The sequence below is a fragment of the Oncorhynchus nerka genome, linkage group LG12, assembly GCF_034236695.1.
Source record: "Oncorhynchus nerka isolate Pitt River linkage group LG12, Oner_Uvic_2.0, whole genome shotgun sequence".
Taxonomy (NCBI): domain Eukaryota; kingdom Metazoa; phylum Chordata; class Actinopteri; order Salmoniformes; family Salmonidae; genus Oncorhynchus; species Oncorhynchus nerka.
In genome coordinates, this window is record NC_088407.1 from 87463598 (window position 1) to 87479932 (window position 16335).

Below are 16335 nucleotides of genomic sequence, written 5' to 3' on the forward strand. Positions count from 1 at the left end.
GTTATATAAGGACCAGAACTAAAGAAGAAGAAGAGTTGTGTAGTTATATAAGGGCCAGAACTAACGAAGAAGAAGAGTTGTGTAGTTATATAAGGGCCAGAACTAAAGAAGAAGAAGAAGAGTTGTGTAGTTATATAAGGACCAGAACTAAAGAAGAAGAAGAATTGTGTAGTTATATAAGGACCAGAACTAAAGAAGAAGAAGAAGAGTTGTGTAGTTATATAAGGACCAGAACTAAAGAAGAAGAAGAGTTGTGTAGTTATATAAGGACCAGAACTAAAGAAGAAGAAGAGTTGTGTAGTTATATAAGGACCAGAACTAAAGAAGAGGAAGAGTTGTATAGTTATATAAGGACCAGAACTAAAGAAGAAGAAGAAGAGTTGTGTAGTTATATAATGGCCTGAACTAAAGAAGAAGAAGAAGAGTTGTGTAGTTATATAAGGACCAGAACTAAAGAAGAAGAAGAAGAAGAGTTGTGTGGTTATATAAGGACCAGAACTAAAGAAGAAGAAGAAGAGTTGTGTAGTTATATAAGGGCCAGAACTAAAGAAGAAGAAGAGTTGTGTAGTTATATAAGGGCCAGAACTAAAGAAGAAGAAGAAGAGTTGTGTAGTTATATAAGGACCAGAACTAAAGAAGAAGAAGAAGAATTGTGTAGTTATATAATGACCAGAACTAAAGAAGAAGAAGAGTTGTGTAGTTATATAAGGACCAGAACTAAAGAAGAAGAAGAGTTGTGTAGTTATATAAGGACCAGAACTAAAGAAGAAGAAGAGTTGTGTAGTTATATAAGGACCAGAACTAAAGAAGAAGAAGAGTTGTGTAGTTATATAAGGACCAGAACTAAAGAAGAAGAAGAGTTGTGTAGTTATATAAGGGCCAGAACTAAAGAAGAAGAGTTGTGTAGTTATATAAGGACCAGAACTAAAGAAGAAGAAGAAGAGTTGTGTAGTTATATAAGGACCAGAACTAAAGAAGAAGAAGAGTTGTGTAGTTATATAAGGACCAGAACTAAAGAAGAAGAAGAAGAGTTGTGTAGTTTATAAGGACCAGAACTAAGTTATATAAGGACCAGAACTAAAGAAGAAGAAAAGTTGTGTAGTTATATAAGGACCAGAACTAAAGAAGAAGAAGAGTTGTGTAGTTATATAAGGACCAGAACTAAAGAAGAAGAAGAGTTGTGTAGTTATATAAGGACCAGAACTAAAGAAGAAGAAGAAGAGTTGTGTAGTTATATAAGGACCAGAACTAAAGAAGAAGAAGAAGAGTTGTGTAGTTATATAAGGACCAGAACTAAAGAAGAAGAAGAGTTGTGTAGTTATATAAGGACCAGAACTAAAGAAGAAGAAGAAGAGTTGTGTAGTTATATAAGGACCAGAACTAAAGAAGAAGAAGAGTTGTGTAGTTATATAAGGACCAGAACTAAAGAAGAAGAAGAAGAGTTGTGTAGTTATATAAGGACCAGAACTAAAGAAGAAGAAGAGTTGTGTAGTTATATAAGGACCAGAACTAAAGAAGAAGAAGAGTTGTGTAGTTATATAAGGACCAGAACTAAAGAAGAAGAAGAAGAGTTGTGTAGTTATATAAGGACCAGAACTAAAGAAGAAGAACCAGTTATATAAACCAGAACTAAAGAAGAAGAAGAGTTGTGTAGTTATATAAGGACCAGAACTAAAGAAGAAGAAGAAGAGTTGTGTAGTTATATAAGGACCAGAACTAAAGAAGAAGAAGAGTTGTGTAGTTATATAAGGACCAGAACTAAAGAAGAAGAAGAGTTGTGTAGTTATATAAGGACCAGAACTAAAGAAGAAGAAGAGTTGTGTAGTTATATAAGGACCAGAACTAAAGAAGAAGAAGAAGAGTTGTGTAGTTATATAATGGCCTGAACTAAAGAAGAAGAAGAAGAAGAGTTGTGTAGTTATATAAGGACAGAACTAAAGAAGAACTAGTTATATAAGGACCAGAACTAAAAGAAGAAGTTGTGTAGTTATATAAGGACCAGAACTAAAGAAGAAGAAGAGTTGTGTAGTTATATAAGGACCAGAACTAAAGAAGAAGAAGAGTTGTGTAGTTATATAAGGGCCAGAACTAAAGAAGAAGAGTTGTGTAGTTATATAAGTGCCAGAACTAAAGAAGAAGAGTTGTGTAGTTATATAAGGACCAGAACTAAAGAAGAAGAAGTTATAAGGGCCAGAACTAAAGAAGAAGAGTTGTGTAGTTATATAAGGGCCAGAACTAGTTATAAGGCCAGAACTAAAGAAGAAGAGTTGTGTAGTTATATAAGGGCCAGAACTAAAGAAGAAAAGAAGAACTAAAGAAGAAGAGTTGTGTAGTTATATAAGGGCCAGAACTAAAGAAGGACCAGAACTAAAGAAGAAGAAGAGTTGTGTAGTTATATAAGGGCCAGAACTAAAGAAGAAGAAGAGTTGTGTAGTTATATAAGGGCCAGAACTAAAGAAGAAGAAGAGTTGTGTAGTTATATAAGGACCAGAACTAAAGAAGAAGAGTTGTGTAGTTATATAAGGACCAGAACTAAAGAAGAAGAAGAGTTGTGTAGTTATATAAGGACCAGAACTAAAGAAGAAGAAGAAGAGTTGTGTAGTTATATAAGGACCAGAACTAAAGAAGAAGAAGAAGAGTTGTGTAGTTATATAAGGACCAGAACTAAAGAAGAAGAAGAGTTGTGTAGTTATATAAGGACCAGAACTAAAGAAGAAGAAGAGTTGTAGTTATATAAGGACCAGAACTAAAGAAGAAGAAGAAGAGTTGTGTAGTTATATAAGGACCAGAACTAAAGAAGAAGAAGAAAGTTGTGTAGTTATATAAGGACCAGAACTAAAGAAGAAGAAGAAGAGTTGTGTAGTTATATAAGGACCAGAACTAAAGAAGAAGAAGAGTTGTGTAGTTATATAAGGACCAGAACTAAAGAAGAAGAAAAGAAGGCCAGAACTAAAAAGAAGAAGAAGAGTTGTGTAGTTATATAAGGACCAGAACTAAAGAAAGAAGAAGAGTTGTGTAGTTATATAAGGACCAGAACTAAAGAAGAAGAAGAGTTGTGTAGTTATATAAGGACCAGAACTAAAAAGAAGAAGAAGAGTTGTGTAGTTATATAAGGACCAGAACTAAAAAGAAGAAGAGTTGTGTAGTTGTTAGTTATAAGGACCAGAACTAAAGAAGAAGAAGAAGTTATATAAGAAGAACTAAAGAAGAAGAAGAGTTGTGTAGTTATATAAGGACCAGAACTAAAGAAGAAGAAGAAGAGTTGTGTAGTTATATAAGGACCAGAACTAAAGAAGAAGAGTTGTGTAGTTATATAAGGACCAGAACTAAAGAAGAAGAAGAGTTGTGTAGTTATATAAGGACCAGAACTAAAGAAGAAGAGTTGTGTAGTTATATAAGGACCAGAACTAAAGAAGAAGAAGAGTTGTGTAGTTATATAAGGACCAGAACTAAAGAAGAAGAAGAAGAGTTGTGTAGTTATATAAGGACCAGAACTAAAGAAGAAGAAGAGTTGTGTAGTTATATAAGGACCAGAACTAAAGAAGAAGAAGAGTTGTGTAGTTATATAAGGACCCAGAACCAGAACTAAAGAAGAAGAAGAGTTGTGTAGTTATATAAGGACCAGAACTATAAGGACCAGAACTAAAAGAAGAAGAGTTGTGTAGTTATATAAGGTAGTTATACCAGAACTAAAGAAGAAGAAGAAGAGTTGTGTAGTTATAAAGAGAACTAAAGAAGAAGAAGAGTTGTGTAGTTATATAAGGACCAGAACTAAAGAAGAAGAAGAGTTGTGTAGTTATATAAGGACCAGAACTAAAGAAGAAGAAGAAGTAGTTTATAAGGACCAGAACTAAAGAAGAAGAAGAAGAGTTGTGTAGTTATATAAGGACCAGAACTAAAGAAGAAGAAGAAGAGTTGTGTAGTTATATAAGGACCAGAACTAAGAAGAAGAAGAAGAAGTTATATAAGGACCAGAACTAAAGAAGAAGAAGAGTTGTGTAGTTATATAAGGACCAGAACTAAAGAAGAAGAAGAGTTGTGTAGTTATATAAGGACCAGAACTAAAGAAGAAGAAGAGTTGTGTAGTTATATAAGGACCAGAACTAAAGAAGAAGAAGAGTTGTGTAGTTATATAAGGACCAGAACTAAAGAAGAAGAAGAGTTGTGTAGTTATATAAGGACCAGAACTAAAGAAGAAGAAGAGTTGTGTAGTTATATAAGGACCAGAACTAAAGAAGAAGAAGAGTTGTGTAGTTAGAACAGAAAAGAAGAAGAAGAGTTGTGTAGTTATATAAGGACCAGAACTAGTTAAGAAGAAGAAGAAGAGTTGTGTAGTTATATAAGGACCAGAACTAAAGAAGAAGAAGAGTTGTGTAGTTATATAAGGACCAGAACTAAAAAGAAGAAGAAGAGTTGTGTAGTTATATAAGGACCAGAACTAAAGAAGAAGAAGAGTTGTGTAGTTATATAAGGACCAGAACTAAAGAACTAAAGAAGAAGAAGAGTTGTGTAGTTATATAAGGACCAGAACTAAAAAGAAGAAGAAGAGTTGTGTAGTTATATAAGGACCAGAACTAAAGAAGAAGAAGAGTTGTGTAGTTATATAAGGACCAGAACTAAAGAAGAAGAAAGAAGAGTTGTGTAGTTATATAAGGGCCAGAACTAAAGAAGAAGAAGAGTTGTGTAGTTATATAAGGACCAGAACTATAAGGACCAGAAGAAGAAGAAGAGTTGTGTAGTTATATAAGGACCAGAACTAAAGAAGAGAAGAAGAGTTGTGTAGTTATATAAGGGCCAGAACTAAAAAGAAGAAGAGTTGTGTAGTTATATAAGGACCAGAACTAAAGAAGAAGAAGAGGGTTGTGTAGTTATATAAGGACCAGAACTAAAGAAGAAGAAGAGTTGTGTAGTTATATAAGGACCAGAACTAAAGAAGAAGAAGAAGAGTTGTGTAGTTATATACTAAAGAAGAAGGCCAGAACTATAAAGAAGAAGAAGAAGAGTTGTGTAGTTGTAAAGAAGAAGAAGAGTTATATAAGGACCAGAACTAAAGAAGAAGAAGAGTTGTGTAGTTATATAAGGACCAGAACTAAAGAAGAAGAAGAAGAGTTGTGTAAAGAAGAACTAAAAAGAAGAAGAGTTGTGTAGTTATATAAGGACCAGAACTAAAGAAGAAGAAGAGTTGTGTAGTTATATAAGGACCAGAACTAAAGAAGAAGAGTTGTGTAGTTATATAAGGACCAGAAGAAGAAGAAGAGTTGTGTAGTTATATAAGGACCAGAACTAAGAAGAAGAAGAAGAGTTGTGTAGTTATATAAGGACCAGAACTAAAGAAGAAGAAGAGTTGTGTAGTTATATAAGGACCAGAACTAAAGAAGAAAAGAAGAGAAGAAGAGTTGTGTAGTTATATAAGGACCAGAACTAAAGAAGAAGAAGAGTTGTGTAGTTATATAAGGACCAGAACTAAAGAAGAAGAAGAGTTGTGTAGTTATATAAGGACCAGAACTAAAGAAGAAGAAAAGAAGAAGAAGAAGAGTTGTGTAGTTATATAAGGACCAGAACTAAAGAAGAAGAAAGTTGTGTAGTGTAGTTATATAAGGACCAGAACTAAAGAAGAAGAAGTTGTGTAGTTATATAAGGACCAGAACTAAAGAAGAAGAAGAAGAGTTGTGTAGTTATATAAGGACCAGAACTAAAGAAGAAGAAGAACTAGTTATATAAGGCCAGAACTAAAGAAGAAGAGTTGTGTAGTTATATAAGGACCAGAACAGTTAACTAAAGAAGAAGAAGAAGAGTTGTGTAGTTATATACCAGAACTAAAGGGCCAGAACTAAAGAAGAAGAAGAAGAAGAGTTGTGTAGTTATATAAGGACCAGAACTAAAGAAGAAGAAGAGTTGTGTAGTTATATAAGGGCCAGAACTAAAGAAGAAGAAGAGTTGTGTAGTTAAGAAGAAGAGATGTGTAGTGTTATAAGGCCAGAACTAAAGAAGAAGAAGAAGAGTTGTGTAGTTATATAAGGCCAGAACTAAAAAGAAGAAGAAGAGTTGTGTAGTTATATAAGGACCAGAACTAAAGAAGAAGAAGAAGAGTTGTGTAGTTATATAAGGGCCAGAACTAAAGAAAGAAGAGTTGTGTAGTTATATAAGGCCAGAACTAAAAAGAAGAAGAGTTGTGTAGTTATATAAGGACCAGAACTAAAGAAGAAGAAGAAGAGTTGTGTAGTTATATAAACCAGAACTAAAGAAGAAGAAGAGATGTGTAGTTTTATAAGGACCAGAACTAAAGAAGAGGAAGAGTTGTGTAGTTATATAAGGACCAGAACTAAAGAAGAAGAAGAAGAAGAGTTGTGTAGTTATATAAGGACCAGAACTAAAGAAGAAGAAGAGTTGTGTAGTTATATAAGGACCAGAACTAAAGAAGAAGAAGAGTTGTGTAGTTATATAAGGACCAGAACTAAAGAAGAAGAAGGGTTGTGTAGTTATATAAGGGCCAGAACTAAAGAAGAAGAAGGGTTGTGTAGTTATATAAGGACCAGAACTAAAGAAGAAGAGTTGTGTAGTTATATAAGGGCCAGAACTAAAGAAGAAGAAGGGTTGTGTAGTTATATAAGGACCAGAACTAAAGAAGAAGAAGGGTTGTGTAGTTATATAAGGACCAGAACTAAAGAAGAAGAAGGGTTGTGTAGTTATATAAGGACCAGAACTAAAGAAGAAGAAGGGTTGTGTAGTTATATAAGGACCAGAACTAAAGAAGAAGAAGGGTTGTGTAGTTATATAAGGACCAGAACTAAAGAAGAAGAAGAGTTGTGTAGTTATATAAGGGCTGATTGCACTGGAGAGGTCCAGAACTAAAGAGCACATTGCAGCAGCCAGGCAGCAGAGAGACCAGCTGTGTTTAAAAGACAGAGTGGAAAAAAGATTCTCTCTATTTATAATTGGAAGAGAGAGGATTCAGACACTGCCTCCCTTTTATTATGGCATGTAGAAGAAGGGGAAGAATGGGGTGAAGATGAAGAGTTTGAGCAGCATATAGTGAACCTCACATTACCTCAGACAGGTAGAGGGACAGGGCTCAGATTACTGTATAAAGAAGGCTACATCAAACAAATTCACACTATCAACAAGTATGATGAATACAGTCAGAAATATGACTAAATGTGGACGAGCCAACTCCTACTCACCTGTTTAGTGGTGACACCAGGAATACTAGCCATTGGGACTATAACAGCTAAACCGCCAATAGAATCCAAACAGACAGATAAACTAACAAACCAACCAACCTGATCAGACTGGTGCCTGTTGTCTCCTCTCTCCCTGGTGTCTGACAACCTGATCAGACTGGTGCCTGTGGTCTCCTCTCTCCCTGGTGTCTGACAACCTGATCAGACTGGTGCCTGTGGTCTCCTCTCTCCCTGGTGTCTGACAACCTGATCAGACTGGTGCCTGTTGTCTCCTCTCTCCCTGGTGTCTGACAACCTGATCAGACTGGTGCCCGTGGTCTCCTCTCTCCCTGGTGTCTGACAACCTGATCAGACTGGTGCCTGTTGTCTCCTCTCTCCCTGGTGTCTGACAACCTGATCAGACTGGTGCCTGTTGTCTCCTCTCTCCCTGGTGTCTGACAACCTGATCAGACTGGTGCCTGTGGTCTCCTCTCTCCCTGGTGTCTGACAACCTGATCAGACTGGTGCCTGTGGTCTCCTCTCTCCCTGGTGTCTGACAACCTGATCAGACTGGTGCCTGTGGTCTCCTCTCTCCCTGGTGTCTGACAACCTGATCATACTGGTGCCTGTGGTCTCACACTTTTACTCTGCGCTTCTCTCTTTTTTTTCCATCTCTCCTTCCCTCTCCCCTTCTCCTCCTCCCTTTGTTCCCTGGGCAGACATCGTTAGCACGTTGAGGCCGGATGAGAAGGCCATCATGACTTATGTGTCGTGTTACTACCACGCTTTCTCAGGCAAGCAGAAGGTACAGTACCACAGTGTTACTACCAGGCCTTATCAGACAAGCAGAAGGTGAGCGCCTCCCTCTAGTCTCTAGTCCTTCTAGACCACTAGAGACCAAAATAGTCCTATACCACTAGAGACCGTAATAGTCCTGTACCACTAGAGACCATAATAGTCCTGTACCACTAGAGACCATAATAGTCCTGTACCACTAGAGACCATAATAGTCCTGTACCACTAGAGACCATAATAGTCCTGTACCACTAGAGACCATAATAGTCCTGTACCACTAGAGACCGTAATAGTCCTGTACCACTAGAGACCACAATAGTCCTGTACCACTAGAGACCACAATAGTCCTGTACCACTAGAGACCATAATAGTCCTGTACCACTAGAGACCATAATAGTCCTGTACCACTAGAGACCATAATAGTCCTGTACCACTAGAGACCATAATAGTCCTGTACCACTAGAGACCATAATAGTCCTGTACCACTAGAGACCACAATAGTCCTGTACCACTAGAGACCACAATAGTCCTGTACCACTAGAGACCATAATAGTCCTGTACCACTAGAGACCACAATAGTCCTGTACCACTAGACCACCATACCATAGTCCTATACCACTAGACCATCATACCATAGGCCTATACCACTAGACCACCATACCATAGTCCTATACCACTAGACCACCATACCATAGTCCTAGACCCTAGACCACCATACCATAGTCCTATACCACTAGACCACCATACCATAGTCCTATACCACTAGACCACCATACCATAGTCCTATACCACTAGACCATCATACCATAGTCCTATACCACTAGACCACCATACCATAGTCCTAGACCACCATACCATAGTCCTATACCACTAGACCACTATACCATAGTCCTATACCACTAGACCACCATACCATAGTCCTATACCACCATACCACTAGACCACCATACCATAGTCATATACCACCATACCATAGACCACCACACCATAGTCCTATACCACTAGACCACCATACCATAGTCCTATACCACTAGACCACCATACCATAGACCTATACCACTAGACCACCATACCATAGTCCTATACCACCATACCATAGTCCTATACCACTAGACCACCATACCATAGTCCTATACCACCATACCATAGTCCTATACCACTAGACCACCATACCATAGTCCTATACCACCACACCATAGTCCTATACCACCATACCATAGGCCTATACCACTACACCACCATACCATAGGTCTATACCACTAGACCACCATACCATAGTCCTATACCACTAGACCACCATACCATAGTCCTATACCACCATACCATAGACCTATACCACTAGACCACCATACCATAGTCCTATACCACTAGACCACCATACCATAGTCCTATACCACTACACCACCATACCATAGTCCTATACCACCATACCATAGTCCTATACCACTAGACCACCATACCATAGTCCTATACCACCATACCATAGGTCTATACCACTAGACCACCATACCATAGTCCTATACCACTAGACCACCATACCATAGTCCTATACCACTAGACCACCATACCATAGTCCTATACCACCATACCATAGTATACCACCATACCATAGTCCACCATACCATAGACCACCACCATACCACCATACCATAGTCCTATACCACTAGACCACCATACCATAGACCTATACCACTAGACCACCATACCATAGTCCTATACCACCATACCATAGTCCTATACCACTAGACCACCATACCATAGTCCATACCACCATACCATAGTCCTATACCACTAGACCACCATACCATAGTCCTATACCACCACACCATAGTCCATACCACCATACCATAGGCCTATACCACTACACCACCATACCATAGGTCTATACCACTAGACCACCATACCATAGTCCTATACCACTAGACCACCATACCATAGTCCTATACCACCATACCATAGACCTATACCACTAGACCACCATACCATAGTCCTATACCACTAGACCACCATACCATAGTCCTATACCACTACACCACCACCAGTCCTATACCACCATACCATAGTCCCATAGACCACCATACCATAGTCCTATACCACCATACCATAGGTCTATACCACTAGACCACCATACCATAGTCCTATACCACTAGACCACCATACCATAGTCCTATACCACTAGACCACCATACCATAGTCCTATACCACCATACCATAGACCTAGACCACCATTCCATAGTCCTATACCACTAGACCACCATACCATAGTCCTATACCACTAGACCACCACACCATAGTCCTATACCACTAGACCACCATACCATAGTCCTATACAACTACACCACCATACCATAGGCCTATACCACCATACCATAGTCCTATACCACTATACCACCATACCATAGTCCTATACCACCATACCATAGACCTATACCACTAGACCACCATACCATAGACCTATACCACTGAACCACCATACCATAGACCTATACCACTAGACCACCATACCATAGTCCTATACCACCATACCATAGTCCTATACCACCATACCATAGTCCTATACCACCATACCATAGTCCTTTACCACCATACCATAGTCCTATACCACCATACCATAGTCCTATACCACCATACCATAGTCCTATACCACCATACCATAGTCCTATACCACTAGACCACCATACCATAGTCCTATACCACTAGACCACCATACCATAGTCCTATACCACTAGACCACCATACCATAGTCCTATACAACTAGACCACCATACCATAGTCCTATACCACTATACCACCATACAATAGTCCTATACCACTAGACCACCATACCATAGCCCTATACCACCATACCATAGTCCTATACCACTAGACCACCATACCATAGTCCTATACCACCATACCATAGTCCTATACCACCATACAATAGTCCTATACCACTAGACCACCATACCATAGTCCTATACCACCATACCATAGTCCTATACCACTAGACCACTATACCATAGTCCTATACCACCATACAATAGTCCTATACCACTAGACCATAGTCCTATACCACTAGACCACCATACCATAGTCCTATACCACCATACCATAGTCCTATACCACCATACCATAGTCCTATACCACCATACCATAGTCCTATACCACCATACCATAGACCTATACCACCATACCATAGACCTATACCACTAGACCACCATACCATAGACCTATACCACTGAACCACCATACCATAGACCTATACCACTAGACCACCATACCATAGACCTATACCACTAAACCACCATACCATAGACCTATACCACTAGACCACCATACCATAGACCTATACAACCATACCATAGTCCTATACCACTACACCACCTTACCATAGTCCTATACCACTACACCACCATACCATAGTCCTATACCACCATACCATAGTCCTATACCACTACACCACCTTACCATAGGTCTATACCACTAGACCACCATACCATAGTCCTATACAACTAGACCACCACACCATAGTCCTATACCACCATACCATAGTCCTATACAACTAGACCACCACACCATAGTCCTATACCACTAGACCACCATACCATAGTCCTATACCACCATACAATAGTCCTATACCACTATACCACCATACCATAGTCCTATACCACTAGACCACCATACCATAGACCTATACCACTGAACCACCATACCATAGACCTATACCACTAGACCACCATACCATAGTCCTATACCACCATACCATAGTCCTATACCACCATACCATAGTCCTATACCACCATACAATAGTCCTATACCACCATACCATAGTCCTATACCACCATACCATAGTCCTTTACCACCATACCATAGTCCTATACCACCATACCATAGTCCTATACCACCATACCATAGTCCTATACCACCATACCATAGTCCTATACCACTAGACCATAGTCCTATACCACTATACCACCATACAATAGTCCTATACCACTAGACCACCATACCATAGCCCTATACCACCATACAATAGTCCTATACCACTAGACCACCATACCATAGTCCTATACCACTAGACCACCATACCATAGTCCTATACCACCATACAATAGTCCTATACCACTAGACCACCATACCATAGTCCTATACCACTAGACCACCATACCATAGTCCTATACCACTAGACCACCATACCATAGTCCTATACCACCATACAATAGTCCTATACCACTAGACCATAGTCCTATACCACTAGACCACCATACCATAGTCCTATACCACCATACCATAGTCCTATACCACCATACCATAGTCCTATACCACCATACCATAGACCTATACCACTAGACCACCATACCATAGACCTATACCACTGAACCACCATACCATAGACCTATACCACTAGACCACCATACCATAGACCTATACCACTAAACCACCATACCATAGACCTATACCACTAGACCACCATACCATATACCTATACAACCATACCATAGTCCTATACCACTACACCACCTTACCATAGTCCTATACCACTACACCACCATACCATAGTCCTATACCACCATACCATAGTCCTATACCACTACACCACCTTACCATAGGTCTATACCACTAGACCACCATACCATAGTCCTATACAACTAGACCACCACACCATAGTCCTATACCACCATACCATAGTCCTATACAACTAGACCACCACACCATAGTCCTAGACCACCATACCATAGTCCTATACCACCATACAATAGTCCTATACCACTATACCACCATACCATAGTCCTATACCACTAGACCACCATACCATAGTCCTATACCACTAGACCATAGTCCTATATCACCATACCATAGTCCTATACCACCATACCATAGTCCTATACAACTAGACCACCACACCATAGTCCTAGACCACCATACCATAGTCCTATACCACCATACAATAGTCCTATACCACTATACCACCATACCATAGTCCTATACCACTAGACCACCATACCATAGTCCTATACCACTAGACCATAGTCCTATATCACCATACCATAGTCCTATACCACCATACCATAGTCCTATACCACCATACAATAGTCCTATACCACTAGACCACCATACCATAGTCCTATACCACTAGACCATAGTCCTATACCACTAGACCACCATACCATAGTCCTATACCACCATACCATAGTCCTATACCACCATACCATAGTCCTATACCACTAGACCACCATACCATAGTCCTATACCACTAGACCACCATACCATAGTCCTATACCACCATACCATAGTCATATACCACCATACCATAGTCCTTTACCACCATACCATAGTCCTATACCACCATACCATAGTCCTCTACCACTAGACCACCATACCATAGGGATCACGCCGTTTGTATGTGGCTTCTATGGAAGTGAAATGTGTTTGCGTATAGTCAGGGGTTCATTCCGCCGACTCTATTGAAAAACATTGAATCTCCTCAATGACAGGCCATGAATCAGCATGGTACCTGAGTTTCCTCAATGACAGGCCATGAATCAGCATGGTACCTGAGTTTCCTCAATGACAGGCCATGAATCAGCATGGTACCTGAGTTTCCTCAATGACAGGCCATGAATCAGCATGGTACCTGAGTTTCCTCAATGACCAGCCATGGATCAGCATGGTATCTGAGTTTCCTCAATCATGGATCAGCATGGTACCTGAGTTTCCTCAATGACAGGCCATGAATCAGCATGGTACCTGAGTTTCCTCAATGACCGGCCATGAATCAGCATGGTACCTGAGTTTCCTCAATGACAGGCCATGAATCAGCATGGTACCTGAGTTTCCTCAATGACAGGCCATGAATCAGCATGGTACCTGAGTTTCCTCAATGACAGGCCATGGATCAGCATGGTACCTGAGTTTCCTCAATCATGGATCAGCATGGCGTCGGAGCCGGTGTAGTATTATTCAATCTTAGTCCTATATTTATGTTATTCCTGTTTGATGGTTTATTTCAGGGCATAGCGGGATTTCTTATAAGCGTCTGGGTTAGAGGCCCGCTCCTTGAAAGCGGCAGCTCTACCCTTTAGCTCAGTGCGGATATTGCCGGTAATCCATGGCTTCTGGTTGGGTTCTGTACGTACGGTCACTGTGGGGACAACGTCATCGGAAATAGTTGTAGATGATCCACAACATAGGGTCTGCTGCTAGTAGCTACCAAGTAACAAAATGACCCATACATATAGCGTTAACATAGTATACCATAATACGTTTATAAACCAACAAAAAAAGTATCAAAATTCAGAAATGAACAGGCTACGTGAGAAAAAGAGATACAATTGAATATGTGCTACGTTATCCAAAGGCCCTTGCGTATGATGATGTCAGGCTTGCACGTGAGTGTCAATCATTTAAGTCCATATGATCGAAACTTAAGTATTCATATAAAGTATTCCCGATGCTTCTCGGTGGTGCAGGATGAATGAACAAGGTCCCGATGCTTCTCGGTGGTGCAGGATGAATGAACAAGGTCCCGATGCTTCTCGGTGGTGCAGGATGAATGAACAAGGTCCCGATGCTTCTCGGTGGTGCAGGAAGAATGAACAAGGTCCCGGTGCTTCTCGGTGGTGCAGGAAGAATGAACAAGGTCCCGGTGCTTCTCGTGGTGCAGGATGAATGAACAAGGTCCCGATGCTTCTCGGTGGTGCAGGATGAATGAACAAGGTCCCGATGCTTCTCGGTGGTGCAGGATGAATGAACAAGGTCCCGATGCTTCTCGGTGGTGCAGGATGAATGAACAAGGTCCGATGCTTCTCGGTGGTGCAGGATGAATGGACAAGGACCCGATACTTCTCGGTGGTGCAGGATGAATGGACAAGGTCACGATGCTTCTCGGTGGTGCAGGATGAATGAACAAGGTCCCGATGCTTCTCGGTGGTGCAGGAAGAATGAACAAGGTCCCGGTGTGTCCGTTGACATGGAGCTGAACATCTTCACTTGGCATTTTTACAAGGTTTTATGTAATCCAATGGAAGCGAATTATCAACATAACAAAAATTAACTTAAACATGAAGTCCAACATTGAACGGACAGCTATCTCGCCTGTCATATAGAAGAAACTGAGCTAAGTGATGAGCCCATACAGGCTACAAATAATATAAGGAAACTTTGAGTGGGCTAGCTGCCATATTATTCACTTAGCTGTTATGCTAGCTGCAGTACTACAGTAGCAGCTAATACATTAGCTAATGTTAGTTAGCTTGCCAACAGTGACATAATCGAAGGTGGTTTAATTCTCCGTAGTCCAGAGTGGTGGTAAACTTGACAGCGGCAACATGACTAGGAAGAAGATTCACGCTGTATGCCACGGATGAACGCCTCGGCTTGAGAGGGAGATTCAAACCCGTGTGACTGTCCATTGTAAGTCAGCTTGTAGTTTAGCTGGGAAGGCTATTCCATAGGCAATGTTGAGGGACCTGGCGTTTGACCCCATCGTAGCCGTTTCTTTTTCAGTGCAGGTCTGCGGGATAGGTCAGAGAAGGGTCCCCCGTACATCACCTTGCCCATAGCCCTGACTTTCCGCCTCACTCGGACTTGTCTGAAAAGTTGAGAAACTTCATGATAAGGACTCGAGGAGAGGGGTGGTTTCTCAGGCCGGAAGCAGATGGGCTCTTTCAATGCATAGGGGGTCCGGAAAGTTGTCCATGCCTAATGCCTCGGGAAGGCATCTCTGGAGAAATGCAACTGCGTCACCATTTTCCACTTTTTCGGATAGATTAACCAGTCTCGAATTTGACCTGTGGTGGATCTTGAGCGAGTTTAGTTTTGAAGTAAGATCCGACACCTGTTTTTCCAACTTTTCGGGGGAGATATCTAGACAGAGAGGGGAAGAGTTAGATATCTAGACAGAGAGGGGGAGAGTTAGATATCTAGACAGAGGGAGGGAGAGTTAGATATCTAGACAGAGAGGGGGAGAGTTAGATATCTAGACAGAGGGAGGGAGAGTTAGATATCTAGACAGAGGGAGGGAGAGTTAGATATCTAGACAGAGAGGGGGAGAGTTAGATATCTAGACAGAGGGGGAGAGTTAGATATCTAGACAGAGGGGGAGAGTTAGATATCTAGACAGAGGGAGGGAGAGTTAGATATCTAGACAGAGGGAGGGAGAGTTAGATATCTAGACAGAGGGAGGGAGAGTTAGATATCTAGACAGAGGAGGGAGAGTTAGATATCTAGACAGAGGGAGGGGGAGAGTTAGATATCTAGACAGAGGAGGGAGAGTTAGATATCTAGACAGAGGGAGGGAGAGTTAGATATCTAGACAGAGGGAGGGAGAGTTAGATATCTAGACAGAGGGAGGGAGAGTTAGATATCTAGACAGAGGGAGGAGAGTTAGATATCTAGACAG

The 16335-nt window shown here is 40.5% G+C and overlaps 1 protein-coding gene across 4 annotated transcripts in view; it reads left to right on the forward strand.

Annotated features, from left to right (window-relative positions):
- LOC115127375 (alpha-actinin-1) overlaps positions 1 to 16335 on the forward strand; it is a 239408-nt gene that overhangs the window by 157066 nt on the left and 66007 nt on the right. The window contains exon 8 of one of the 4 annotated variants that reach the window (XM_065025923.1): positions 7880 to 7965. The exons of the other annotated variants lie outside the window; for them this stretch is intronic. Within the exon in view, the coding sequence (XP_064881995.1) occupies positions 7880 to 7965 (86 nt within the window). The remainder of the gene's footprint in view (positions 1 to 7879; positions 7966 to 16335) is intronic. 4 annotated transcript variants of the gene reach the window in all.